The 21,198-nt window shown below is 40.2% G+C and overlaps 1 protein-coding gene and 1 non-coding gene across 4 annotated transcripts in view; one reads left to right on the forward strand and one right to left on the reverse strand.

Moving 5' to 3' along the window:
- The window catches only part of EXT2 (exostosin glycosyltransferase 2), a 109,137-nt gene that overhangs the window by 11,622 nt on the left and 76,317 nt on the right, over positions 1-21,198 (forward strand). For all 3 annotated transcript variants that reach the window (XM_061610822.1, XM_061610823.1, XM_061610824.1), the window contains exons 5-7: positions 2,087-2,282; positions 5,697-5,836; positions 6,246-6,339. In XM_061610822.1, the coding sequence (XP_061466806.1) occupies positions 2,087-2,282; positions 5,697-5,836; positions 6,246-6,339 (430 nt within the window). The remainder of the gene's footprint in view (positions 1-2,086; positions 2,283-5,696; positions 5,837-6,245; positions 6,340-21,198) is intronic.
- TRNAS-UGA (transfer RNA serine (anticodon UGA)) lies at positions 13,014-13,079 on the reverse strand. The gene has a single exon. It is a non-coding gene; the product is annotated as a tRNA-Ser (tRNA).

Consider the following 21,198-nt stretch of genomic DNA (forward strand, 5'->3'; position numbering starts at 1 on the left):
AAAAAAATCTAAAATTCTGTTTTGCTAGCAATTGTGCATTCTAGGCATTCAGCTTTGTATTAGAAATCAACCTCTCTTTATTCATAGTTAGGCTTGAATTGCAGATTTTTTAAAATAATGGTTTCAGTTATACGCCACTTAGCTCGTATCACTGGCATTTATTGCACTTGCCTGCAGCTGTGCATGTTTTAACTGTTAATTCATTTTGGAAATCTGAGATGAGAGTTCAGTTTCATTGTATTACAAATCTGTGGCTTTACAGTTATAAAGGCTGGAGTGCCAGTAGTAAGCATGTGAGCAAGACTTCAGATAATAGGTCTTTAAAACACAAATCACCATCTATATCTTGCAGTTCAGAGCATCGAGGCAGAACAGGAATGTTTCTCTTCACATGAGTTACAAAGTTGTAAATTTCATAGGCAGCCATTAAGAGAAGGTAATGATACAGGAAATATTTGAGATCTTACCCAATCAGTGTAGACAATACTAGCTAGGTGGCCCAATGATCTGGCTTGGAATAAGTCAGCTTTAGATGTTCAAAGGCAAGATTATCTACCTGTAGCTGCCTCTCTCAGAGCAAACTGTCAGTTTTGAGGATTGTAAAGCAGGTGCTCAGCAGATAGTTACTGTAAACTGCCCAGAGAGCTTCAGCTATGGGGCGGTATATAAGTTCAATCAATCAATAATAAATAAATAATGTTTGTGTTGAGCAAATGGCTCCAGATGACTCAAGTGAATCAAGACAGATGCTATAGGGCAGCCTTTCCCAACCTTTGAGTCCCCAGATGTTGCTGGACTACAACTCCCATCAGCTCCAGCCAGCATGGTAAGTGGTCAGGATTATGGGAACTGTAGACCAGCAACGTCTGGGAACCCAAAGGTAGGGGAAAGCAGTCTCTCCTTCTGACTCCAAATATGGTGAGGAGCTAAACCCTGATTGTTAGAGCCATGTTTTACTTCTAATAACACCCTTGTGTGATTTAAGGTAGGGAATACTGCCTGCATTATTTCTAAAGCTATGAACACCTCACTGAAACTTAGGGTAGATTTTCAACAGTAGTTGCAGCATTCTGTTACTGAGACCTGTTGTGGATTGGTAGCTCAGTGCATGTTTGAATCAGTACATATTCCAGTCATGTAAGTTTTTTCGTAATTGCTACCAAATACATCATATTACATGGCTGTCACTTGGATCTTCTAATGCTAGCTTGTTTTCCAAAAGAAATGTGTTTGACTAAAACTGAACTTGTATTTTTTGGAACAGAAGGAATGTCTGCATTGCATAGTAAAGGTCTTTAAGTTTTATGGAGAACTTGTTGTATTAATAAGCAAATTGGTTCAGTTGCAGTTACCAAGAGGAAATGTCACTTCTCTTATACACTTACCACATAATGTTTAAAAGCAGCACATAGAACAAGCTAGCATTTAACCAAATTAAGAAATAATGCAAGAGTTTATCATAAGAGGAAATCATTTTCAGTGTGATGTTAAGACACCTTGTAAGTGCATATACTTTTGGTGCTTTCTAATCAGCTTTTAAAGACTATCATAAGAGCATTTTTTGGGAATGGAGTCCCATTTATTTCAGGAGAGCTTCCTTCCCTTCAAAAATTGGATGTTTAATTTTGCAATTCTAGATTGCAGTTCTCTGCATGCTTACTTGAGTGTGTCCAGTTGCAGTTGCATTCAGTGAGACTGTCATGAGTGAACATACAAAGGATCTTGCTGTTAACCTGCAAACCTGCCATATATACTCAGGATTCAAGCATATTGATCTTTGTGGAACTCATTGTGTAAACTACACTCACAATTCATAACTATGGTTATCATTTATGTGCTAATATCTACTGCTTAGTTGCTCATTCAGCTTGTGACTCCTTCCAGAATTCAGCTTTATTGTGTGAATACATGATTGTTTCTAACTATCATCTTGTTGCTGTCTCTCAGAATGCTAAAGAAAGGAAAAATGCTTAGGAGCACAGCTATCAGAGCCAACAAGCCTGAACTCTCTGTAGCAGCATAAAGGAAAGCACGCACCAGATTATCCAGTGAGAATCCAGCAGGTTCCCATTGTTGTGTTTTTCAGTCCCCGTAGGTATTTTCTCCTTGCTTCTCAAATGGCTCTTCATCCTGAATACCGTTCTGACTTGGAGGCTGTTCAAGCTGAGAATGCAGAGACTGTGTTGATCCTGGACAAATGTACCAACCTTTCAGAGGGAATCCCTGTTATTCGTAAGCGTTGCCACAAGAATCAGGTCTTCGATTATCCTCAGGTGCTTCAGGTAAGGCTGCCTGTCATGCCTCTAACACTTGTATTATATACATTATATACACAATGACTGGATATTGTGTTTTCTGCTATCACTTCTGGGGTGGTCTGCTGACCAATGGCACGTGCTACTTTTTCAGGAAAAGGAGGCAAAGGGTGATGTACAACTAAAGCATACTCAAGAACAGACGGATTGAAAGCAATGAACTTAAGGGTGGTACGCAACAAAGTTTAAATAAGTAAAGTCCATTGATTTCTTGAGTATGAGTTGGTTGGATATCTCCTTCAAATCCATGGCGTTCAGTGGATCTACTCTTGCTGTTTATGTGGACTTACCTCAGTATGCAAATTTTCCCTTTTATTGAGCATTGCTGTAGGGTTTTTTTGTCTTCATGTTTATTTTTGGGGAAAGAATTCTGTAGATGGATGTGTTGTGTGCCCAGTTGTACAAATGTGAATGGCCAAGCACATATTTGAAGAATGTATTACTGCAGTTAAATATCTTTACTTCCCTGATAAGTCATGATAAATGAAGTTGTTAAACTAGATTTCATGCCTGTACTGATATACCTCAGAAGTAGCAGTACTGTTAACATCTACAACTCCATAGATGTTATTTTTCAGGCAAGGAAGATAAAATCTGTCCCATATGTCTCTGTGTATGCTGCAACATAAACATCATAAAGGTACTTTGGTGTAGAAATATGTTATGTTATGTTATATTTCTAGGCCGCCTTTTGGCCAAAAAGGCCCCCAAGGCAGCTTACACACAAATTGAAAACACAAATACAAATAAATACAATACAATTTACAGAAAATCAAACTAACAAAATTATAGCATTTCTAAAAAGCATCAACAGCTATCCAAAATATGGAGAAGGGCATTGTACTCCTAACTGTAGCAAACAATCTCTGAACTTACACAAAGGAGGATAAAGCACTTAAAGAAACCTACAGCATTATGTAGATTTTTAATTTGTTGTAAAAGAAAGATGCTTAACATTCTGTGCTGAGAAGGAATGGTTTCTCCTAAATTCTGATGTTCTGTCTGAAGATCAATTCATTTCTTTTTCCCCTTTGCCTCTTTAAAGGCAGACTGAATTATCCTAGAATAACAGTTGAGAGGTTTTGTGTGTTTAAACACAAAACTTTGAAGAGAGCTGTCGTGCAGAGATAGTTAAAATACTTTCCCACACAGAACCCTGTATCTCCATTTGGAATGTCTGGCTGATAACGGTGATGATGTGAGGATATGTATTTATAGTACCTTTTGTCTAGACAGGAAAAATGGCTAGTTGGGTAAGATGAGCATATACATCCACGTATAATTATTTTCCCCCACTTAAAACCCATTTTTCTTCCCTTACTCCTAGCAAAACGACTAGGTTTTTCCACCTGCTCTTCTATAAATTTACCAAGTGATATTCGACATTTTTTTCCTTAGTAACTTATGCTAATACAATCTGGCATTATGATTTCGGGGGCTGTGGTCATAGAGGACTGCAATGATTGGTTAGGGTAGAGTTGCAATGCACATTGAGTCCCACAGGATCTGTTATTACTTTCTTCTTATGACTAATACTGTGAAGTAGATATTTTAAATGGTTTTAAATTTCTTATGGGTTGTGTTTTCTAAGTTGCTTTATGAAGAGTATTCTTGAAAAGTGGATTATAAATCTCTTAAGTAAATTAAATATGTATGTATGAATGCCAGCATATTTCACAAGCCACATCAAGTTAAGCAAAGTCCAATTCCTGTCACAGGTACTCAAATACAGGCAACATTTTTATTTAGAAATATTTGTGTGTGTGTGTGTGTGTGTGTGTGTGTGTGTGTGTGTGTGTGTGTGTGTGTGTGTGTGTGTGTGTGTGTGTGTGTGTGTGTGTGTGTGTGTGTGTGTGTGTGTGTGTGTGTGTGTGTGTGTGTGTGTGTGTGTGTGTGTGTGTGTGTGTGTGTGTGTGTGTGTGTGTGTGTGTGTGTGTGTGTGTGTGTGTGTGTGTGTGTGTGTGTGTGTGTGTGTGTGTGTGTGTGTGTGTGTGTGTGTGTGTGTGTGTGTGTGTGTGTGTGTGTGTGTGTGTGTGTGTGTGTGTGCGCCCCAAGAAAGGCCCCAATCAAATATATAAAGATACATCCCATGTTTTCGTTTATAGCATTGGGGCATCTTGTGGTGTAGTTTTGTCTTTTAAGAATTCTGCTGAGATTAGAAAATGTGTTTCAGATGTGATCAGGCACTAAAACCCAGAGCAAACTTTGAAATGGTGGCCTAGAACTGTGATTTTATAACAGTGGGAAAGCAGAGATGACGAGTTGTGCTGCCTGGCAGAATGTTTCCTACTAGCTTGCAGCATTTAGCTTCCTGGTGCTGAGGCTGTTCCCTGCTTCTCTTAGTACCTGTGTTTGGCACCAACAGGACCAGCTATTGCTGCATTAAAAATCCAATTCACTTTCCTACCTAGAATTGTTCACTTCTGTCTGGTAAAGCAGGGGTTCCCAAATTGTGGTCTGCAAACCAGCGGTGGTCCTTGAGTGTCATGTGGAGGTCCGCAGCATGTCTGTGAAGGATGTTCTAAGGCTTTGCATTATATGTTGTTTTCCTGCCTGCCACCATCTCTGGGAGCTAAAGGAGCAATCCACATTCCCCCTTGTTTTGCACACTCTCTTTCTTCTAAATCTGCTTCACTGTGGATATGTGGAAGATTACTGGATGTGAAAAGTCTCCCCAGGAGGGAGAGTGGTAACAATAGTTTTTTTTACCTAGCCCTCCAACCCTTGTTGCAGTAGCAGCAGAAGGTGGGCAGTCTGTCTCTCCCTCCTCACTATTAACGGCTGTTCTGGCAGCTCTTCTGATCTGTGGCCAATAAAATGAAATAAGGGAGACACTTTGGACGATGTCAGGTGATGTCTGCCTGCTTATGCAATGGATGGGACCCCCCTGCAGCCCCCCGTATGCTTTGGAGAGACCTCTCATCCTCCAGAGCAGCTTTTGTGGACACAGGAAACTGTATGCGGGAGGAGAGGAAGGAGAAGCCATGTTGCCATCGTATGTTAGATCTCATCCTTGCTAACATTTGTCAATTGTAAACTTCAGATCCAGCCTACAAGGCAGCAAAGAATTTGTGTATTGGTTTTAAGGATGATGATAATGGGTGATGACATGACAAATAACTTAACAAGTGAGATAGCAAAATTCAAAATTGATCTGGTTATTTTTTTCTTATGCCACCTGAGCAGGGATAACCAGATGATACTGGATTACAGTTCCCATTATCCCTGCCCCTGACCATGCTTGTTAGGGTTAAGGTTGATGGGAGATGTAGTCCCACAACATCTGGAAGGCACTATGTTAGCTTCCTCTACACTAGAATGAGAAACCTGTCTTGTCTTGTGTCTTACCATTTCTGATTTTTTTTTGCCATTTGCTAACAGGAAGCCACGTTCTGTGTGGTTCTGCGGGGAGCCCGGTTGGGACAAGCTGTACTGAGTGATGTACTTCAAGCTGGCTGCATTCCTGTTGTCATTGCTGACTCTTATGTTCTGCCTTTCTCTGAAGTTCTGGACTGGAAGAGGTATCTTTATAGTCACATATGCTCAATTGCTGCAACTTATTTGCACCCAGCATACGTTTATAGGATTGACACTGAACAAAACACTGAAATCAAGGTACATATAGACTGAACCCTATCGATATTTATGCGAGACATATGTATTATATTACATTTATATTGTGTGTGTTAGAGGGAGGGTTATTCTGTTCAGATTTATTTTCATATATTACCCCTTGGGCTTATCTGCCATGAAAAACGTTTTCCAATTTTGGTTAATTAATTAACTAGTGAATTGAGAAGACATTCTTGGCTTTCTCTGAAAATGGTCATTGTCAAAGGAGGGTTCCCAGTATGGGTAAACTAACAATATGTTCTTCTGTGGTATTTTCTAAAATTCTCCCTGTGTTCCTTTTCACACTTCTGCATTTAGAGCTTCTGTGGTGATACCTGAAGAAAAGATATCTGAGATGTACAACATTCTGCAAAGCATACCTCAGCGACAGATAGAGGAGATGCAGAGTCAGGTAGAACAGATTTCAGTATTATAGGCCATGAATATTGTTGACTGGCACTTCAAAGATAAAGTGTCAAGACTTTTAAACTTAAAAAAGACCACCCAATGCCAGTTTGAAAACCTGCATGTTGTTTTCTGAGTACATATCCATTGAATTTCCAATACTTCCTTCACTATTGTGAAGGCTAGAAGTTTTTAAGCATTTTAAAAAAAGAGGATTCAGTCCTTCATTTTACTCTACTATAAGCCTCTAATAAACAGTATGCCTGGGGAATGTAATCAGGAGCACTGAGATACATGAAATTAAGCACATCAAAAACATTCATAACTAATATGAAGACCACATTTGTGAGGTGGTACGAGTCTTCCTATCTAAGTCACTTGACACGGGATAGTCCTGGAAACTCCATTGTGCATTTCATAGTGAGTGTTTCTTGTGCTGAGACACTTTGCCAATATGATAAACAGCCAGAAGAGGTCTCTGCTCCCTTGATTCATTCTGATTTTCTTAGCTTTTTGCTAGGCATCATGCATGGAAATAGAATGGGTCAGTTATCCAATATGGTTAGGCTAAAAACTATTGCCTTTTGATTTACTACAGGGGTAGTGAAAAGTGTGGCTTTGCTCTAAGTCAGTTTTATAAATGTGACCTGATGTTCATGTCAGCTCTTCAGATTAGTATTATTAACTCTTCTTGCAAATGCAAGAGTGCCAGTTTCAGCAAACCTAGTAATTTTAGTCCTTTACTTGTATCATGCTGTCATTCAGACCATGATGTCATGGTCTGAATTACAATCTAAAACCTGCTACAGTAATACACAGAACTGCAAATACATACACATACATTTGTAAGTGTCTTTATAGGTACCTTCCCCTTCTTTCTTTTTAGTTTATGGAGGATGCAACATCTGGCAAAGACATAGGGATAAAATTAGAGCCACATCTGTCAGTGTTCTGGAATCACAGAATTGTAGAGTTGGCAGTGCTCCAGTGATTAATGTAATCAACCCCCCTCCCCCAACTTCGGCTTAGGTTGTCCCAGATCTTAGCGCCCTTGACATACGTCAATCTGGCTCTTTTGTGGACTAACCAAGCAATGAGGTGCCACACCTTCCATACATAGTTTATTGCTGAACTGCTTTTTAATTAGGAAGTTTAACCCAAATCTACTTTGTTTTAAAATAATTGCTTCTTGACCTCAAGGGGTAAGATGAATAGCTGTTTGCAAGCAATCATTTCCAACTTGTGTTAATGGAAGGGACAAGACCAGGGGATGGAGAGAGCCAAAGTGAAGGAGGAGGGGAAAGTGCACAGCATGGGGGAGAGAGATGGGATTACACAGAGAGACCTGTATAATCCTGCAGTGTTACAAACACTACCTGCTTTTGGCTCTGGCCCTGCTTACTGCTGGCATGCAGCCCTTGACATATTACTTTCCAGGGAATGCAGCCCTAAACAGAAGAAAGATTGCCCCTGAACCATACAGAGAAGCTTCCTGGGTTCTGTAGTTACCCCAGTGTTAATTTCTATAGGGTGTCTCAGACTACTAACAACTTACTTTTATTCAGCTTAATAGCCTTACCTATGGAGGTATACATTTAAACATAAACCCTGAATGATTAACACCATCATGTCTTAGCAGTGATTAACACCACCACCTAACTGCTGCACGAACATGAAGTACCTTTTGTGATGTTAAAAATGAGTTTCACCATATTGTCATTTACAGTCCTAAACTTGGACATGTAATGCCTTCCCCTCCTTTTTCACTTTACTTGGGGTGTAATTTAGTGAAAAACGTCAAAAAAAGTTAAGCACAGTGGGAGAAGTTGCAACATCATGTAACAGTTGATTCCTTTATTGTAAAAGAATATGTAGGGTGTGTCCAAGTCAGTGGGGAGATATTTTGTATACTCCTTTGGGGACAGTTCTGACCCCAGATGCATAGGAGGATTCAGTAGGGCTGGAAATAACATTTCAAATTCCTTGTTTGCAAAATCAAATTTGAAGGAGTCGGTATCAGATTTGTAGGTGACTCTTGATCAGAACGTTTTTTCTAGCCTTAAAATTAATATTTCTGTGTGTGGGTGTTTTTTTTTTTTTAAAGACACTACATAATATAGTGGTTAGCATATCTTGCAGGGTTTCCCTAAAACTCTGCTGTTAATTCGGCATATCATGCACAGAATACACACATTTTGTCTTTCACCCTTATTTATTAGTACATTTTTAAGTTAAAGTGTCAGTGAAATCTCCAGTAACACATGGTTGTGTGATATTTGTAGGAAATACATATTCAGAAAATGGTATCCAGCATAGATGCTGAATAGCAATATAGTCCATGGATGTACATTCTTAGTTTGTGTGAAGAAGCCCACCACCTGCTCAGCAGCTGTTCATTACTTCTTTTTCTTTTTTGCTATGCAGCTATTTCACAATGAAATGATGGGTTAAAGATGGCCCTTGACACAGAGGTTAAAAACATACTTGTTTTCTCTCTAATGTGAATGGGCTGGAGTGGGGGGGTGAGAAGAGAGTGTTGGGACTTCATAGAATCGTAGAGTGGGAAGAGGCCTATAAGGCCATCGAGTCCAGCCCCCTGCTCAGTGCAGAAATTCAACTTGCCGGGACATTGATTCTATAGCTTTTCAGTCTCTGCCCTTCCCTTTCATTTTTTTCCTGTTTAAAAGAGGCATACTTCTGTGATACTATGCAAGCATCCATGATTAAACAAAGGAATTGGACACAAAGCTTCAGGGGCTGGCTGACTAAAAACTGCTAAGAGAATTTCAAGTTTAAAGCTCTTTAAAAGCTAACATATCCATTGTGGCTGTAAGAGCCAAAATAATGAGGCACAGGGCCTCTTGGCTGGAACAAGGAGATGGAGGGGAATGTATATTCCTTCCCTATACTTTGAGGGTCATTCCATTACTATCATGTTGCCTATTTTGTTATTTGATATTCTATTGTTTGTATCCTCCCCTGCGTAGCTTCTTTTAAGATTATTATAGATTGGTTTTTAAAAACTACAAGTAGCCTTGAGAGCGGTATATAGCATATAAATACATTTGCTTACCCATTGCAGTTGCTCAGTTGTGATAATGATTGCTTGCAAAACCAGATTTCTGCACTTGCTTCTCCATTAGCTGGGATGTTACAGGATTGCTGTGCAAGAAGGGTGAGAAGACACCCATGTGCAGTAACCTACTTGTGCACCTGGCATGGCTGTCTGTGGGTGGGATGTAATGCAGTCATAGCTTGTCATCTGTAACAAATGGGCATGGTGAGACTGGCTTCTAGGTGAAGCCCTTCACAATGCCAACCAGCTGTTAGGTGGGACAGAAGAAGGGTGCATATAGCTCTAGCCCCTCTTCCATGCCAAACTGGTGATGGGTGTCATGGCGAGTAAAAATGAAGCCCTTTACAGTACAATTCTTCTGCTGGGGAAAGAGCAAAGACTGTCTCCATTTTCCAAGTTCTCATGATGGTTTGGGACCATGAGTCTTCTGATCGTCTACCCGAATGGCACTGAGAATTATAGTCAGAGCAGAGCAAATCTCTTGTGTCTTGTAGCTTTCAACGGTGTAGCTAAAGCAGTAAGAGGATCTTGTTCTGTATTCAGGCACCAGGAACAAAATCTCTGATTAAGACTTGTAAAATGTTTTTCAGTTAGAATCAAGTTTCTAACTCTTACTTGCCGGCTACCTTCCGTGGCACCTCTGCTATGGATTTAAAGGAGGCCATTGCTACTCAGTCATGTTTCGTTTTGACCATACATTGTTGGGCTTTCTTCCCTAGCCTTGCCTTGAATTTAGAAAGGTAATCAATGCAAGGAAGGTCTTCATTGATGAGTTATAGCACCTGTGACTCTACAAAACTTATCAAGGTTGTGGAGTTTGAAATCAGTACAGTTATTTTAAATGCTTTCTTGACTCATTTAATTTATCTTCATTTTTTATAACAAATATTACCAAGGGGGATATTCAGCTTCTCATGCTTCAGGTACATATTGGGAAGCTGAAGGCAAAATGACTATGTGGATTTCTGGGGAGACAATTAGCTGCTGACACTCAGTGCTACATTGTATAGTATGGGAGGCAGAGTGGAAGCAGAGTAGAGGTCCATTAGGGATCATGTAGACACTTCTGTGTCTTTTCAACTCATACATCTTATTTTGGATGTTATACCTATCAGTAAACTTAGCTGCTTTTACAGGAGCCCTTTTGTGGACTTGTAATTATGATGTGTTGACCATATGTAATCTTTCTCTTTTTCCCTGATCCTGAGATTTTAAACTCCTAAGCTCTGTCAAATCGCGCTTTTTTTCTTCTTTTCTCCACCTTTTATGAGGGATTGTTCTACAAGTTTATATTCCTCAGATGAAAGATCTCTAAGATTCTGGTGCTAGGCCTGTAAAAGATTCTCTATGCAAGTATAATTTTGAAGTAATATACTTGGATCAAGAGGACTACAAATGTGCAGCCTAGATCAGCTTCAGAGCAAGGGCCCCAGTGAATATACTTCATAAGTATATAAGAGAGGCATTTAATCATTTTATGCAGTTCTGTAGATTTACCATTAATTCAGGTGAAACACATCTTGGAAGAAAATAAGAGATGCATTAACAATGTAATGTTTGTTTGTTTGGGAAAGCTGAAGCATAATTATACCTTAGCCCATCTTTTTGTGTTTAAAGATGTCATTGATACTTAAGGAGTACATGTCCCTCAATTCACACTGCAGTTCATTGTAGCATAAGGAAACATCTGTGCATGCACCTTTATATGTGCTGCAGACAAAATCATAGAGTAATGTAGGAAAGTGTAGCAACAACCATTTACTAGTTGCTGTATTTACATTGCGTGAGAGCTCTAAAATTAAATTAGAGTTATTGGCATTGTGAAATCTCACCATTGGATGTTTTCTTGGTGTTCAGCTTTATTCAAATTTATCCTGCTTAGTTGTAAAAGTTCATCATTTGCTCTAAAACTGAAATCTGTTTTCTGACTCTTGGGCACCTAAACTTTGATTGAAACCATTTGCTTTTGGCATTCTAGACTGTTGTGATTAAAATTGTCCTGGAACTGTTATGGGTTGTTCCCTAAGAGAAATCCTTCAAACAAGAAATAGTAAAATTTGCAGCATGGAAAAGCCTGAAACTTTTTAATAGTGTGTTTCTTTTGCTGAAGGGAAAACACATTCCATGCTCTTTGAATTCAATCATCTCTTAAGATGAGTGTGCAATAAGTGTCCATGTGTTATTTTAGCCCCCAGAAAAACTACTTGGATATTGTGGAGGCAAATTTATTTAATATAACCGTAGTTTGCCAGGAAAGCATATAATATATAAACCAGAGATGAGGAGCTGTGGTATTTCGTGGTTTGATCAAAATCTAGGGATTGGGTGGATTGGTTTTTTTATTTGCTTTTTCCTCTGCTGTCTCTGACTTGCTGTTAGACCTTGAGCAAGTCCAGCAAGCTAGACTTCTTATAATCAGGTAGGCTAAACATTTTGTTACACAAGGCCCCAAGCCCACCTGATTTTCTGACACATCGCTGACTACTAATCTTGCAAGTTGATTTGTGTTCATGTTTAATCCCATGCAGTTATGCCTTAAAAGAATGAAAATATGGTGGCCATGTGTGCTTGGAGTGTGTGAATGTCCCCACTCCCCCACTCCCCCCCAGCCCCTACTTTTAGTTTTACAGAAACCAGTGGTTTCTTCTGGCTTTATCTAACCCCAGCAGACTTGCCACTTGGAAGAGACATGATCCAATTGAACTTATGAAACTGATAGCAAGCTGGCTGAACATATGGATTTCTGAGACCACCCCATGTCTACTAAGCAGCTCTGTTGCCAGCCTGATTTCTAAAAAAGCCACTTAGTAAGTATTCTTCTCAAACCTGCCCTCCCTCACATTAGATGCACATGGAGCCTGAAAGCTAGACAGTCCTGTGATTGGTGAGTCCACAGACAGCTCTGCCTATGTCATACGCTCCTGTCACTTCCTGTAGTTGTCTGTCCTTGATTTGCTTGTAAGTCTTCTGAGTCACAAAAGTCCAGAGAAATCTGACAAGGTATTGAAGTTGGTAGGAAAGGACTCTGTGTGCATGTATAAGTAGCACAGACAACTACTTCACTTTTATCCTGTCCCTACCTGTAAGAAGCTCAGCACAGGTTACATGGGGCGGCATGCAACTAAATTCTTGCACTAGCACAAGATTAGGAGTGGTGCAGTGGGATTTCCCCCCACTCCTCCCTTCGCATGTGCCCTGTGCTGTCCCCATTTTTGTTCTGGAGGGTTGGAGGAAACCTAACAGGGTTGGGGGGGAGAACATTCCGTTGTGCAAGAAATCCTTGTGCTGATGCAATGTTCACCTTAGTGCTATGTTGAATACAATCCATGATTTTGCCTCCTATTTTATCCTTGCAATAAGGTTGATTGGGCTGAGAGTTGTTGACTGTCCCAAGGTCACCCAATGAGCTTCATAGGAATAAAAAACAAGAGCTGCAGTTGTATATTGGGCACAGAATGAAATCTACGCGAGAAAGTTTAACAAATAGGGACAAAGAAAGCTGCCTTGTTCTGAGTCAGACCCTTGGTCCATCTAGCTCAGTGTTGTCTACACTGATTGGCAGCAGCTCTCCAGGGTTCCAGACTGCATTCTCTCCCAGCCCTACCTGGAGATGCCAGGGATTGAACCTGGGACCTTTTGCATTCAAGGCAGATGCTCTACCACTGAGCTTCAGACCTTCCCCAGATATATATTTATTCCAAATTTCTTCTTACTAAAGTAACATTTGCAGGAGAAAGGTGGATTTCGAGTTTTATTTTACACATCTGCATATGTAATCTATAGCTTTATTATAATTGATATCATATAAAAATGAAGTATAAGTCTGCATAGTATTTTACTTGAACAAGAGGACAAGTCCTTGCCCCAAGAAGCTTGCAATCTAAAATTCAACATGGGAAGAGAGGAAGGGGAAGCAGAGGCAGGGGTGAACAGAAAACAAATGCACAATTGCTTCAATTAAACATGCTTGGGCTTTGTTACCAGTTGAGATACAGTAGGACATAAGATCCAGAGGGTGTAATGGAAGGGTACCACACACTCCTGCACCAACCCTGCAAGGTAGCATAGTAGCAAAGAATGTCCCATCCAATTTTCTCTCTCTCTCTGCTGCCATCACCTACCTTTGTGTCACCCAGGACATGGGGCATGAGATTCCTACTGATTTAAGATGGTCTCCTCAGGAGTAGGGAAACAGTCTGCTATATTCCAAGTCTCCTGCTTGGTGACTTCAGCCCATCTCCCCTCCTGTTCTTCCAGGCACTTTATCAACCTGCAGCAGAGCCCAAACAGTAAGTCATGTGGCAGGACAACCGGCCCTTGAGTGTGTCCAGAAGCTAGTACAGTCCAGAAATCCAATTCAGCAGTTTCTTCAAAAGGAGTATATGCAATAAGGAAGAGGGGAATAAATAGCGAGTATACAGCTCAAAATTGAAATAAAACACTATACCAAAATATTGTTCTAACTATTCTTACACTAGTCCAAGCTAACACTGCAAAATGTACTTTCAGTAGTTGCCTCTGGTGCAGGAAGCTTCAGCCATCTGCTGCAGGCTAGAGGGATCCATAGAGACAGAAGACTGTTTGGCAGCAGTCACCTTCTAAGGAGTTTCTGACCCAGGTGGCCCTTAATTGACCAGTGTCCATGTCCAGACAATCACAAGAATCAGTTCGTCAGGGAGACGGCTTGATACCTTTTGGGAGTTGGGTTATTGAGGAGTTAACTACTGCCAGATATCTCCATCACCCTGCCAGACAGAACCTACTCTACTTTTTCTATTCAAGGAGAGATGTGACTTCTCTGTTTGGAGGGGAATGGAGAATATGATATTAAAGGGACAGGTTGGCATAAATCAAGTCAGCGTTACAGAGGATTGTGCCAAAGTCTATATGGAAAAGGCAAACTTTGGAAAGAAAATACGAGGTGGCACCACACAGATATTCCGGGAGTTGTTCCAAGCATACAGGGCAACAAGAGAGAAAGGACAGTCTTCTGAGGAAGTAGGAGATCTTTGGAGGATTGAGGGTGGTGGAGCTGGAGGAGCAAACGTCAGAGGCAGGGATGTATTGGAATAAGAGCAGAGACATAAGGTAGGTCAAAGGTATGGAGAGCTTTAAAGGTAAGAACAGGAGGCTTGTGCCAGATCTATGAGCAGATTCAGAACCAGTATAGGATTTTAAGGAAAAGTATCACATGATCAGTGGCAATCAGGCAAATTATTTTGGCATCTGAGTACTGGCAGCAGTGAGGCGATAAAGGTGAGACAATGCAAGACCAGAGAAAAGAAGATTGCTGTACTCTAGTGAGAGATGACCAGAGCATGGACCAGAGTTCTTGCTGAGAGTACCAAGAAGAAGGGCTGTATTCCCCCCCCCCCATGTAATGAGAGAAGCAACCCAACTTGGCTGCAGATTGAATATGAAAAAAAGAGAGAGGAAATTGATGAAACCAAAGCTACATTCCTGTACAACAGGGTAGATAATAACATCGTCAGTTGATAAGGAAAGTATAAGAGAATAGGAGAGCATTTTGAGGAAAGATGAAAAGCTCGGCCTTTGATGAATTTTGAGGCAATGAGGAGACATCCAGGCAGAAAAATCAGCTGGAGATGTGAGATTGTAGTGAGGAGAACAGTTCTGGGATAGAGAAGAAGAATGTGTCATCTGCATACAGGTGGTACTGAAAGCCATTCGATTTGATGAGATCTTCCAGGGATAGTGTGTAGAGAGCAAAGAGAGATTCCTGAGGGGCCCCAGGGTTTTTTTGGGGGGGAGGTAGCTTCCACCAATGGAAACATTAAAAGAGCTATTGGTCAAATAGAAAGAGAACCAGCTAAGAAGAGGATCACAGAGACCTAGAGCATGAAGTGAGTAAAGCAGGAGAGAGTAATCAACTTTATCAAAGGCAGTGGAAAGGAAAAGAAGAATGAAGATCAAATGGTTCGGCTCTTCGTTTCATGTTAACTTTGTTTGGTTCTATTATTACAGTGTGGTGTAGTGGTTAAGGTGTTGGACTACGACCTGGGAGACCAAGGTTCGAATCCACACACAGCCCTGAAGCTCACTGGGTGACCTTGGGCCAGTCACTGCCTCTCAGCCTCAGAGGGAGGCAATGGTAAAACTCGTCTGAATACCACTTACCATGAAAACCCTATTCATAGGGTCGCCATAAGTCGGGATCGACTTGAAGGCAGTCCATTTCCATTTTTCATTTCATTATTACAGATTAATTTATTAAATGGCGATCTACAAGGTTTTGTTGGAGAGGCAGGTTGAAACAGTTGTTTGCTGTTGATAATACACCTACTGCTGTGTCCTTATATGTAAACCTAATCTGGGAATAGCCTGAGGGCAGGTGGAGGAAAATAGTATCTCTTTTTAAACATCTGAAATAGTATAAAACTGTCTAAAAACATTTCTCTCCAGACTTGAGCTGATGTTCTTGCTGATAATATCAGAAATCAGGATATGGAGATAGGATATTTATATGTCAGAAGGTTGGTTTGAATGTGTTTAGTGGTGAGAAGCAATTGTGATAATGGGTGTTTTCCTCTGGAGTCTAGGAGGTATTCTGGATATAGAACTACTTAAGAGCTGGCCTTTGTATAACTTCCATTCATACTAATGGAGGCTGTGCAGGTGATATCCTTAGTAGATTTTGCCCAAGTTCATTTGAACCCTCTTCTGTAATCCCGTTAAAAGATTGTCAGACAAGCAAACTCTGAGCTTAATTGGGTAGCAAGCCCCAGGTTTTCTGTTCTGCCAGTCTATCATTAATGCAAAAAAGTGTGATATAGTGCTGCTTTGACCTCTTTATTCAAAAGAAGCATCTCAGTGGCAGCATGTTTTGCTTTTATTTCAAGTGCCTCAACGGTGACCTCTAATGTGCCTCAGTCTCCAGGTCAAATAAGACATTTGCAGGAGTAAATAATTTATTTGTTTTTAATGCCACTTTAAAACAGCATGAGTGACTGGTTTCTATGACCCTTCCCCTTTTTCATTTAATGTGCTGCTTTTGGCTCTTCTTTAAAGAGGACTCTGTGGAGTAATTTTGGTTCTTATCAGTTCGTTGACAGCTATATGAGCTATTACTGGCTCCAGGCAATATGTGCAGGCGTGTGAAACCTCTGTTTTTTAAACTCGGGAAAAGGTTCTACACCAAATGGATTGTGAGGAATACGGAGATGGGGAGTGGAAGGAAAGCAGCGTACTAGGCTTCTTATGTAGTGTACAACACGTTATTTGCCTCCAGTCAAATTCAGTCTGGGTTTTTATGCTTGTGAGAAAATGAGAATGCACACATTCTAAAATATTAAAGGAGTACTTACGAGCAATTCCTAGATATTTAAAAGGCTTTTAATTAGTATATTTGACTTTCAACCATCTGTCTTCTCTCTGAGGGAAAACAGCCTCTTTCTAGGGCTTTTTAGAATCATTATCACATTGAAAAGGACTTTTATCCATCAGCCATTTGTAGTATTTTAGATTGTGTGACTGGAGAGTCTAACCCCACTTTAATCCTCCCAGAGTGCCTCTATAGATTTCTACCTTCATAAATGTCAACTCTGGACACTTTTCCATCTCATCAGAGGTATGAAGCAGAAATTCTCCCTTTGTCATTAAATTCTGTGTGTGTATATTCTACTTTATAAAACATTTAAGAGAAAACTAACAAAAATAGAAAAAATGAAAGTGCTACTTTCATAACTCGGTGTTACGTTATATCTTATCAAATACATTGGATCTTGTGCCTTAAATATTTTGGATCTTGTGAAGAATGTGCTTTTATTATGCTGGATCTTAACAAAGATCTTTCAATCAGGCATTAAGAAGAAGAGGAACCTTCTATTACTTGGCTACTTGCTGGGAGTAGTAAGGGGAGTTGTAAGAATCCTTGGCATCTAGCTAACGGGTCCAACAGGGGTCTGGATATTTTTTCTCTTGTTTTAGACTTTGAACTGTGGAATCTCTCTGAGTGTTTTGTGTATTGCCATGAAAACGTAGAGGGTTGTTAAGCGAGCATTTCTGAGTTCAGGACTATAAGTTTTGTAAGATTTTGTTTTGAAATGAGCTTATGAGAAACAGCAGAATGGCATGGGGAGTATTTTCAATTTAACATGGCAGAATGTGAAAAATCCATGCTGGCTATAGTATACAGCTACTCTTGTGGCTGTATAACCTCTAGGGCCACGAGGACTAGATACTTATTCTTTCTAAAAGAATCAGTGATGGAGAATTTGAAGGTTACTATAAATCATATAACTATTTATTTATTTATTTTTATATACGTATTTGTATGCCGCTATTTCATTTCTAAAAACATCAAAGTGGTTTACAACAAATAAAATGCAAATAATAAAAACCATTACAAATACAGTAAAAAGGTCAACTATTGTAAAGAGACTTGCCTTCCGCCTGCAGAAGCCTGGCAGAAGACAAAGCTTTTCAGCAGGTATTTAAAGGTTAAAACAGAAGGTGCCTGCTGAATATCTGTTAGCAAATCATTCCAGAGAACTGGGCCAGTAACACTTAAGGCTTGATTTTGTGTTGGGATGCCAGCATTAGGGGATAGAGCACGTTGTTTGTCTGAGATAGGTCCCATATTCAGTCCTCAGCTTCTCAGATTAATTGTTAATAGATAGCAGAGCTAGCTAGGACCCATGTTCGAGACCTTGAACATCTGTCACCAGCCAGGGTGGACAGTACTGTACTAGATAGACAGCTGAGGTTGATTAGTTACTAGGCAGCTCCTTTTTATTTTACGCATCTTTAGCTCCTTTAATCGTTTGGATACCAATGCTCTAGGCCACATTCACACTGAACATCTGTTCCACTAGTATTCCACTTTAGACAGTCATTGTTTCCCCCAAAGAATCCTAGGAAGTGTAGTTTGTGAAGGGTGCTGGGATTTGTTAGGAAAGCCATATTCCGCTCATGGAGCTACAGTTCCCAGGGTTCTCTGGGAAGAAGGATAGACTGTTAAACCACTCAGCGAACTGTAGCAATGTGAGGAGAATAGGGATCTCCTAGCAACTCTCACCACCCTTCCCAAACTACACTTCCCATGATTCTTTGGGGGAAGCCATGACTGTTTAAAGTGGAATAAAAGTAGAATAAATGTACAACGTGAATGTGGCCATAGTTTAAACAATGGGATTTTATGAGTAATTCAGTATTGTGACTAATATTTTGGGAGTTTAAATCTCAGTCGTGTACGATTTGCAAAGTTTGTGCTGCGTAGTTGGTCCTGACTGTGTACTGGGCCTTCTCAGTAGGGGTTCCCTGTTTATGCAGTACCATCCCTGGTGAAGCGTGCCTGTCTTCTTCATTATTAACACTCAGGTGGAATCTTAAAACATCCCTGTTTATGCAGGCATTTGATTATTTTTGATTATATTAATTATTAAATTTATTGTTCATAAGAATGAACCCAAAGTGACATACAACAAAAGGTTAAAACCAGTATAATACTAACACAACTAAAAAAATTTAAAAACACAATACATGCATAAGAGGGTTGAATAATCCACGTCCTAAAAGAGGTTACAATATCAGAAACCCTTCAAAAATTAAGAGCCAAATAAATGCCTGGGAGAAGAGGAATGTTTTTGCCTGATACCTAAAGATAGATAATGATGTCACCAGGCGTGCCTCCCTAGGGAGAGTGTTCCATAAGTGGAGGGCCACCACTGAGACGGCCCGTTTTCATGTCACCACCCTCCGCACCTCCCTCAGAAGGGGCACACAAAGAGCCTCAGATGCTGAACGCAGAGTCTGGTTTGGTTCATATGTGGAGAGGCGGTCCTTGAGGTATGAATGGCTGAAATACGCTGTTCCTGGCAACCTTGAAATTATTAGCTGTGAGGATAATGTTTTGTTTGTTTGAGTTTTACTGTTTTGCTATCTTTGGTTCCTTTGGGAGTAAGGGCAGGATAGAAATTTATTTAATAGTCCCTAGTATTATTTATCATCATAGCTAACTGAAACAGGCTTTTTGATCAAGAGTCTAGAATTGCCCAAGACTATATGAGAAAGTGGAGTGTATGTAGTTTTGGTTATGGGTTACATGAGAAGAATGAACTCTCATTCACAAGAGCTTATGTTACAATAATTTCATAGATGATGCAAGATGCTTTGCTTTTCTGCAACAGACTAACATGGCTCCCTTCTGACAGTTAATTGGAGGCCTTCTGATCGGAACCCTAGGCATTCTAGGACTCAGGCCTATTTCAGTGCCAGTCATTAGCCCCGGGAATCAGACAGTAATAAAATAGTAATAGTGTCTCTGCATATGTGAAAAGTATCTGTTCATGAGTGACCGTAGCGAGCGCTCACAATGTGGGTTAGTGCTTCCAGACAAATGCTTGACTTCCGAGCAGACTGGATCTGTTCATCTTTACTTTAAAAAAAAAATGAAACACTGACCACCAGAACAAAATTCTTATAACAGGTTTTCTTGGATTTACTTTATGGAATGCTGAGGACCTTGTGAGAGATGAGGCATCCTTTGTGTAGTCTAGATTAAAGGACAGCCCTTTAATAAGCCTTTTTCCTGAAGTAAGAAAAACCTAGTTTGTGTGTGTGAGAGAGGGAGGGAGATTTGGTCCTAGGTTTCCTTCATATTTAACCTCTATATTCAAAGGAATTAAATCTTCCATTCTCTTGCTATGGCAGTAATGAGAAATCTCAAGCAAGATCGGTGTGGCAGTGGGCACTTTTTATTTATTTTCTCATGGTGTTGGATACTGATTAAAAGTTTCCAGCCATGTTGTAAGCCTGCTCAGTCTAGAGCCAGGGCAGCTGTCGGCCAAGGGAGATGCTAGGTGGCATTGTACAAAAATCACAGTAGGAAGCATCAGTACATAGCTGGGAAAGGTGTAAACAGATCCTCAATTTATCTGCTGAGCTGGTTCTCTAAACACTGTTTTATTGGACAGTGGCTCCTGCTTTACTAACCTCTAACCTCGGTGGTGCTTAGAGGTGCTATCCACTGACCAACCTTGTCTTTGAACCTCTCTTGGTTCCTGCCACCTCAAAGGCTTGCTGTTGGGCTCCTATGTTTTTCTTGGGACTTCACCTCTCAGCTGGATGCCTGCAGCAGGGAAAACTGATCCACCCTTACAACACTGACATATTTGAAAGCGATACCCTGGAGACTTGAAACCTATTGCTTTCTGTTTCAGGAGCTGTCTGTCACTTGTCAAAAAATGTAGCTGAACCCTTTTCACCCTTTTTCAGTTGGCAGTCATACTGCATTAAGACGTACCATATATTCTTGTGTAGCACTGAGTTTTCTTGGCGAACCCCTTGTACGTTTGCAGGAACTGAAGCAGATGTGAATATCTCTGTGGATTTGGTTTGGTGAAGTGATAATCAAGGGGAAGTACAAAGCAGAATGGTAGCAGAACATTTGAAAAAAGGATTGTAAAAATTCCCCTGTAGGATTCCAGTGATTGTCCTCGCTTATCGACTCACTTCTCTGAAAGATCAGTACTGCAGTCTTTGTGCTGTCTGAGTGTTTTTTGTTCTGATACTATTTTCTTCAATGGGATTAGGTATGATTTTACCTAAGAAATCTGATGGTCTTTCTCCTTTTCAGAGTAATGTTGCTGCCCATAACCATTGTCTCTCCATCAAATAAGGTGGTCCAGAGTCTCTTTTTGGTGCCTGCTTAAAACTTCACCCCGACATGATTAATCCTTGGCTTGGTTATTATATGATCGGCTACCATAGTTTGAATGTAGCATACTTTAATATGTGGATTTTATTATGTTTATATATTATACATATACA

Source organism: Rhineura floridana, chromosome 2, assembly GCF_030035675.1.
Source record: "Rhineura floridana isolate rRhiFlo1 chromosome 2, rRhiFlo1.hap2, whole genome shotgun sequence".
Lineage (NCBI taxonomy): Eukaryota > Metazoa > Chordata > Lepidosauria > Squamata > Rhineuridae > Rhineura > Rhineura floridana.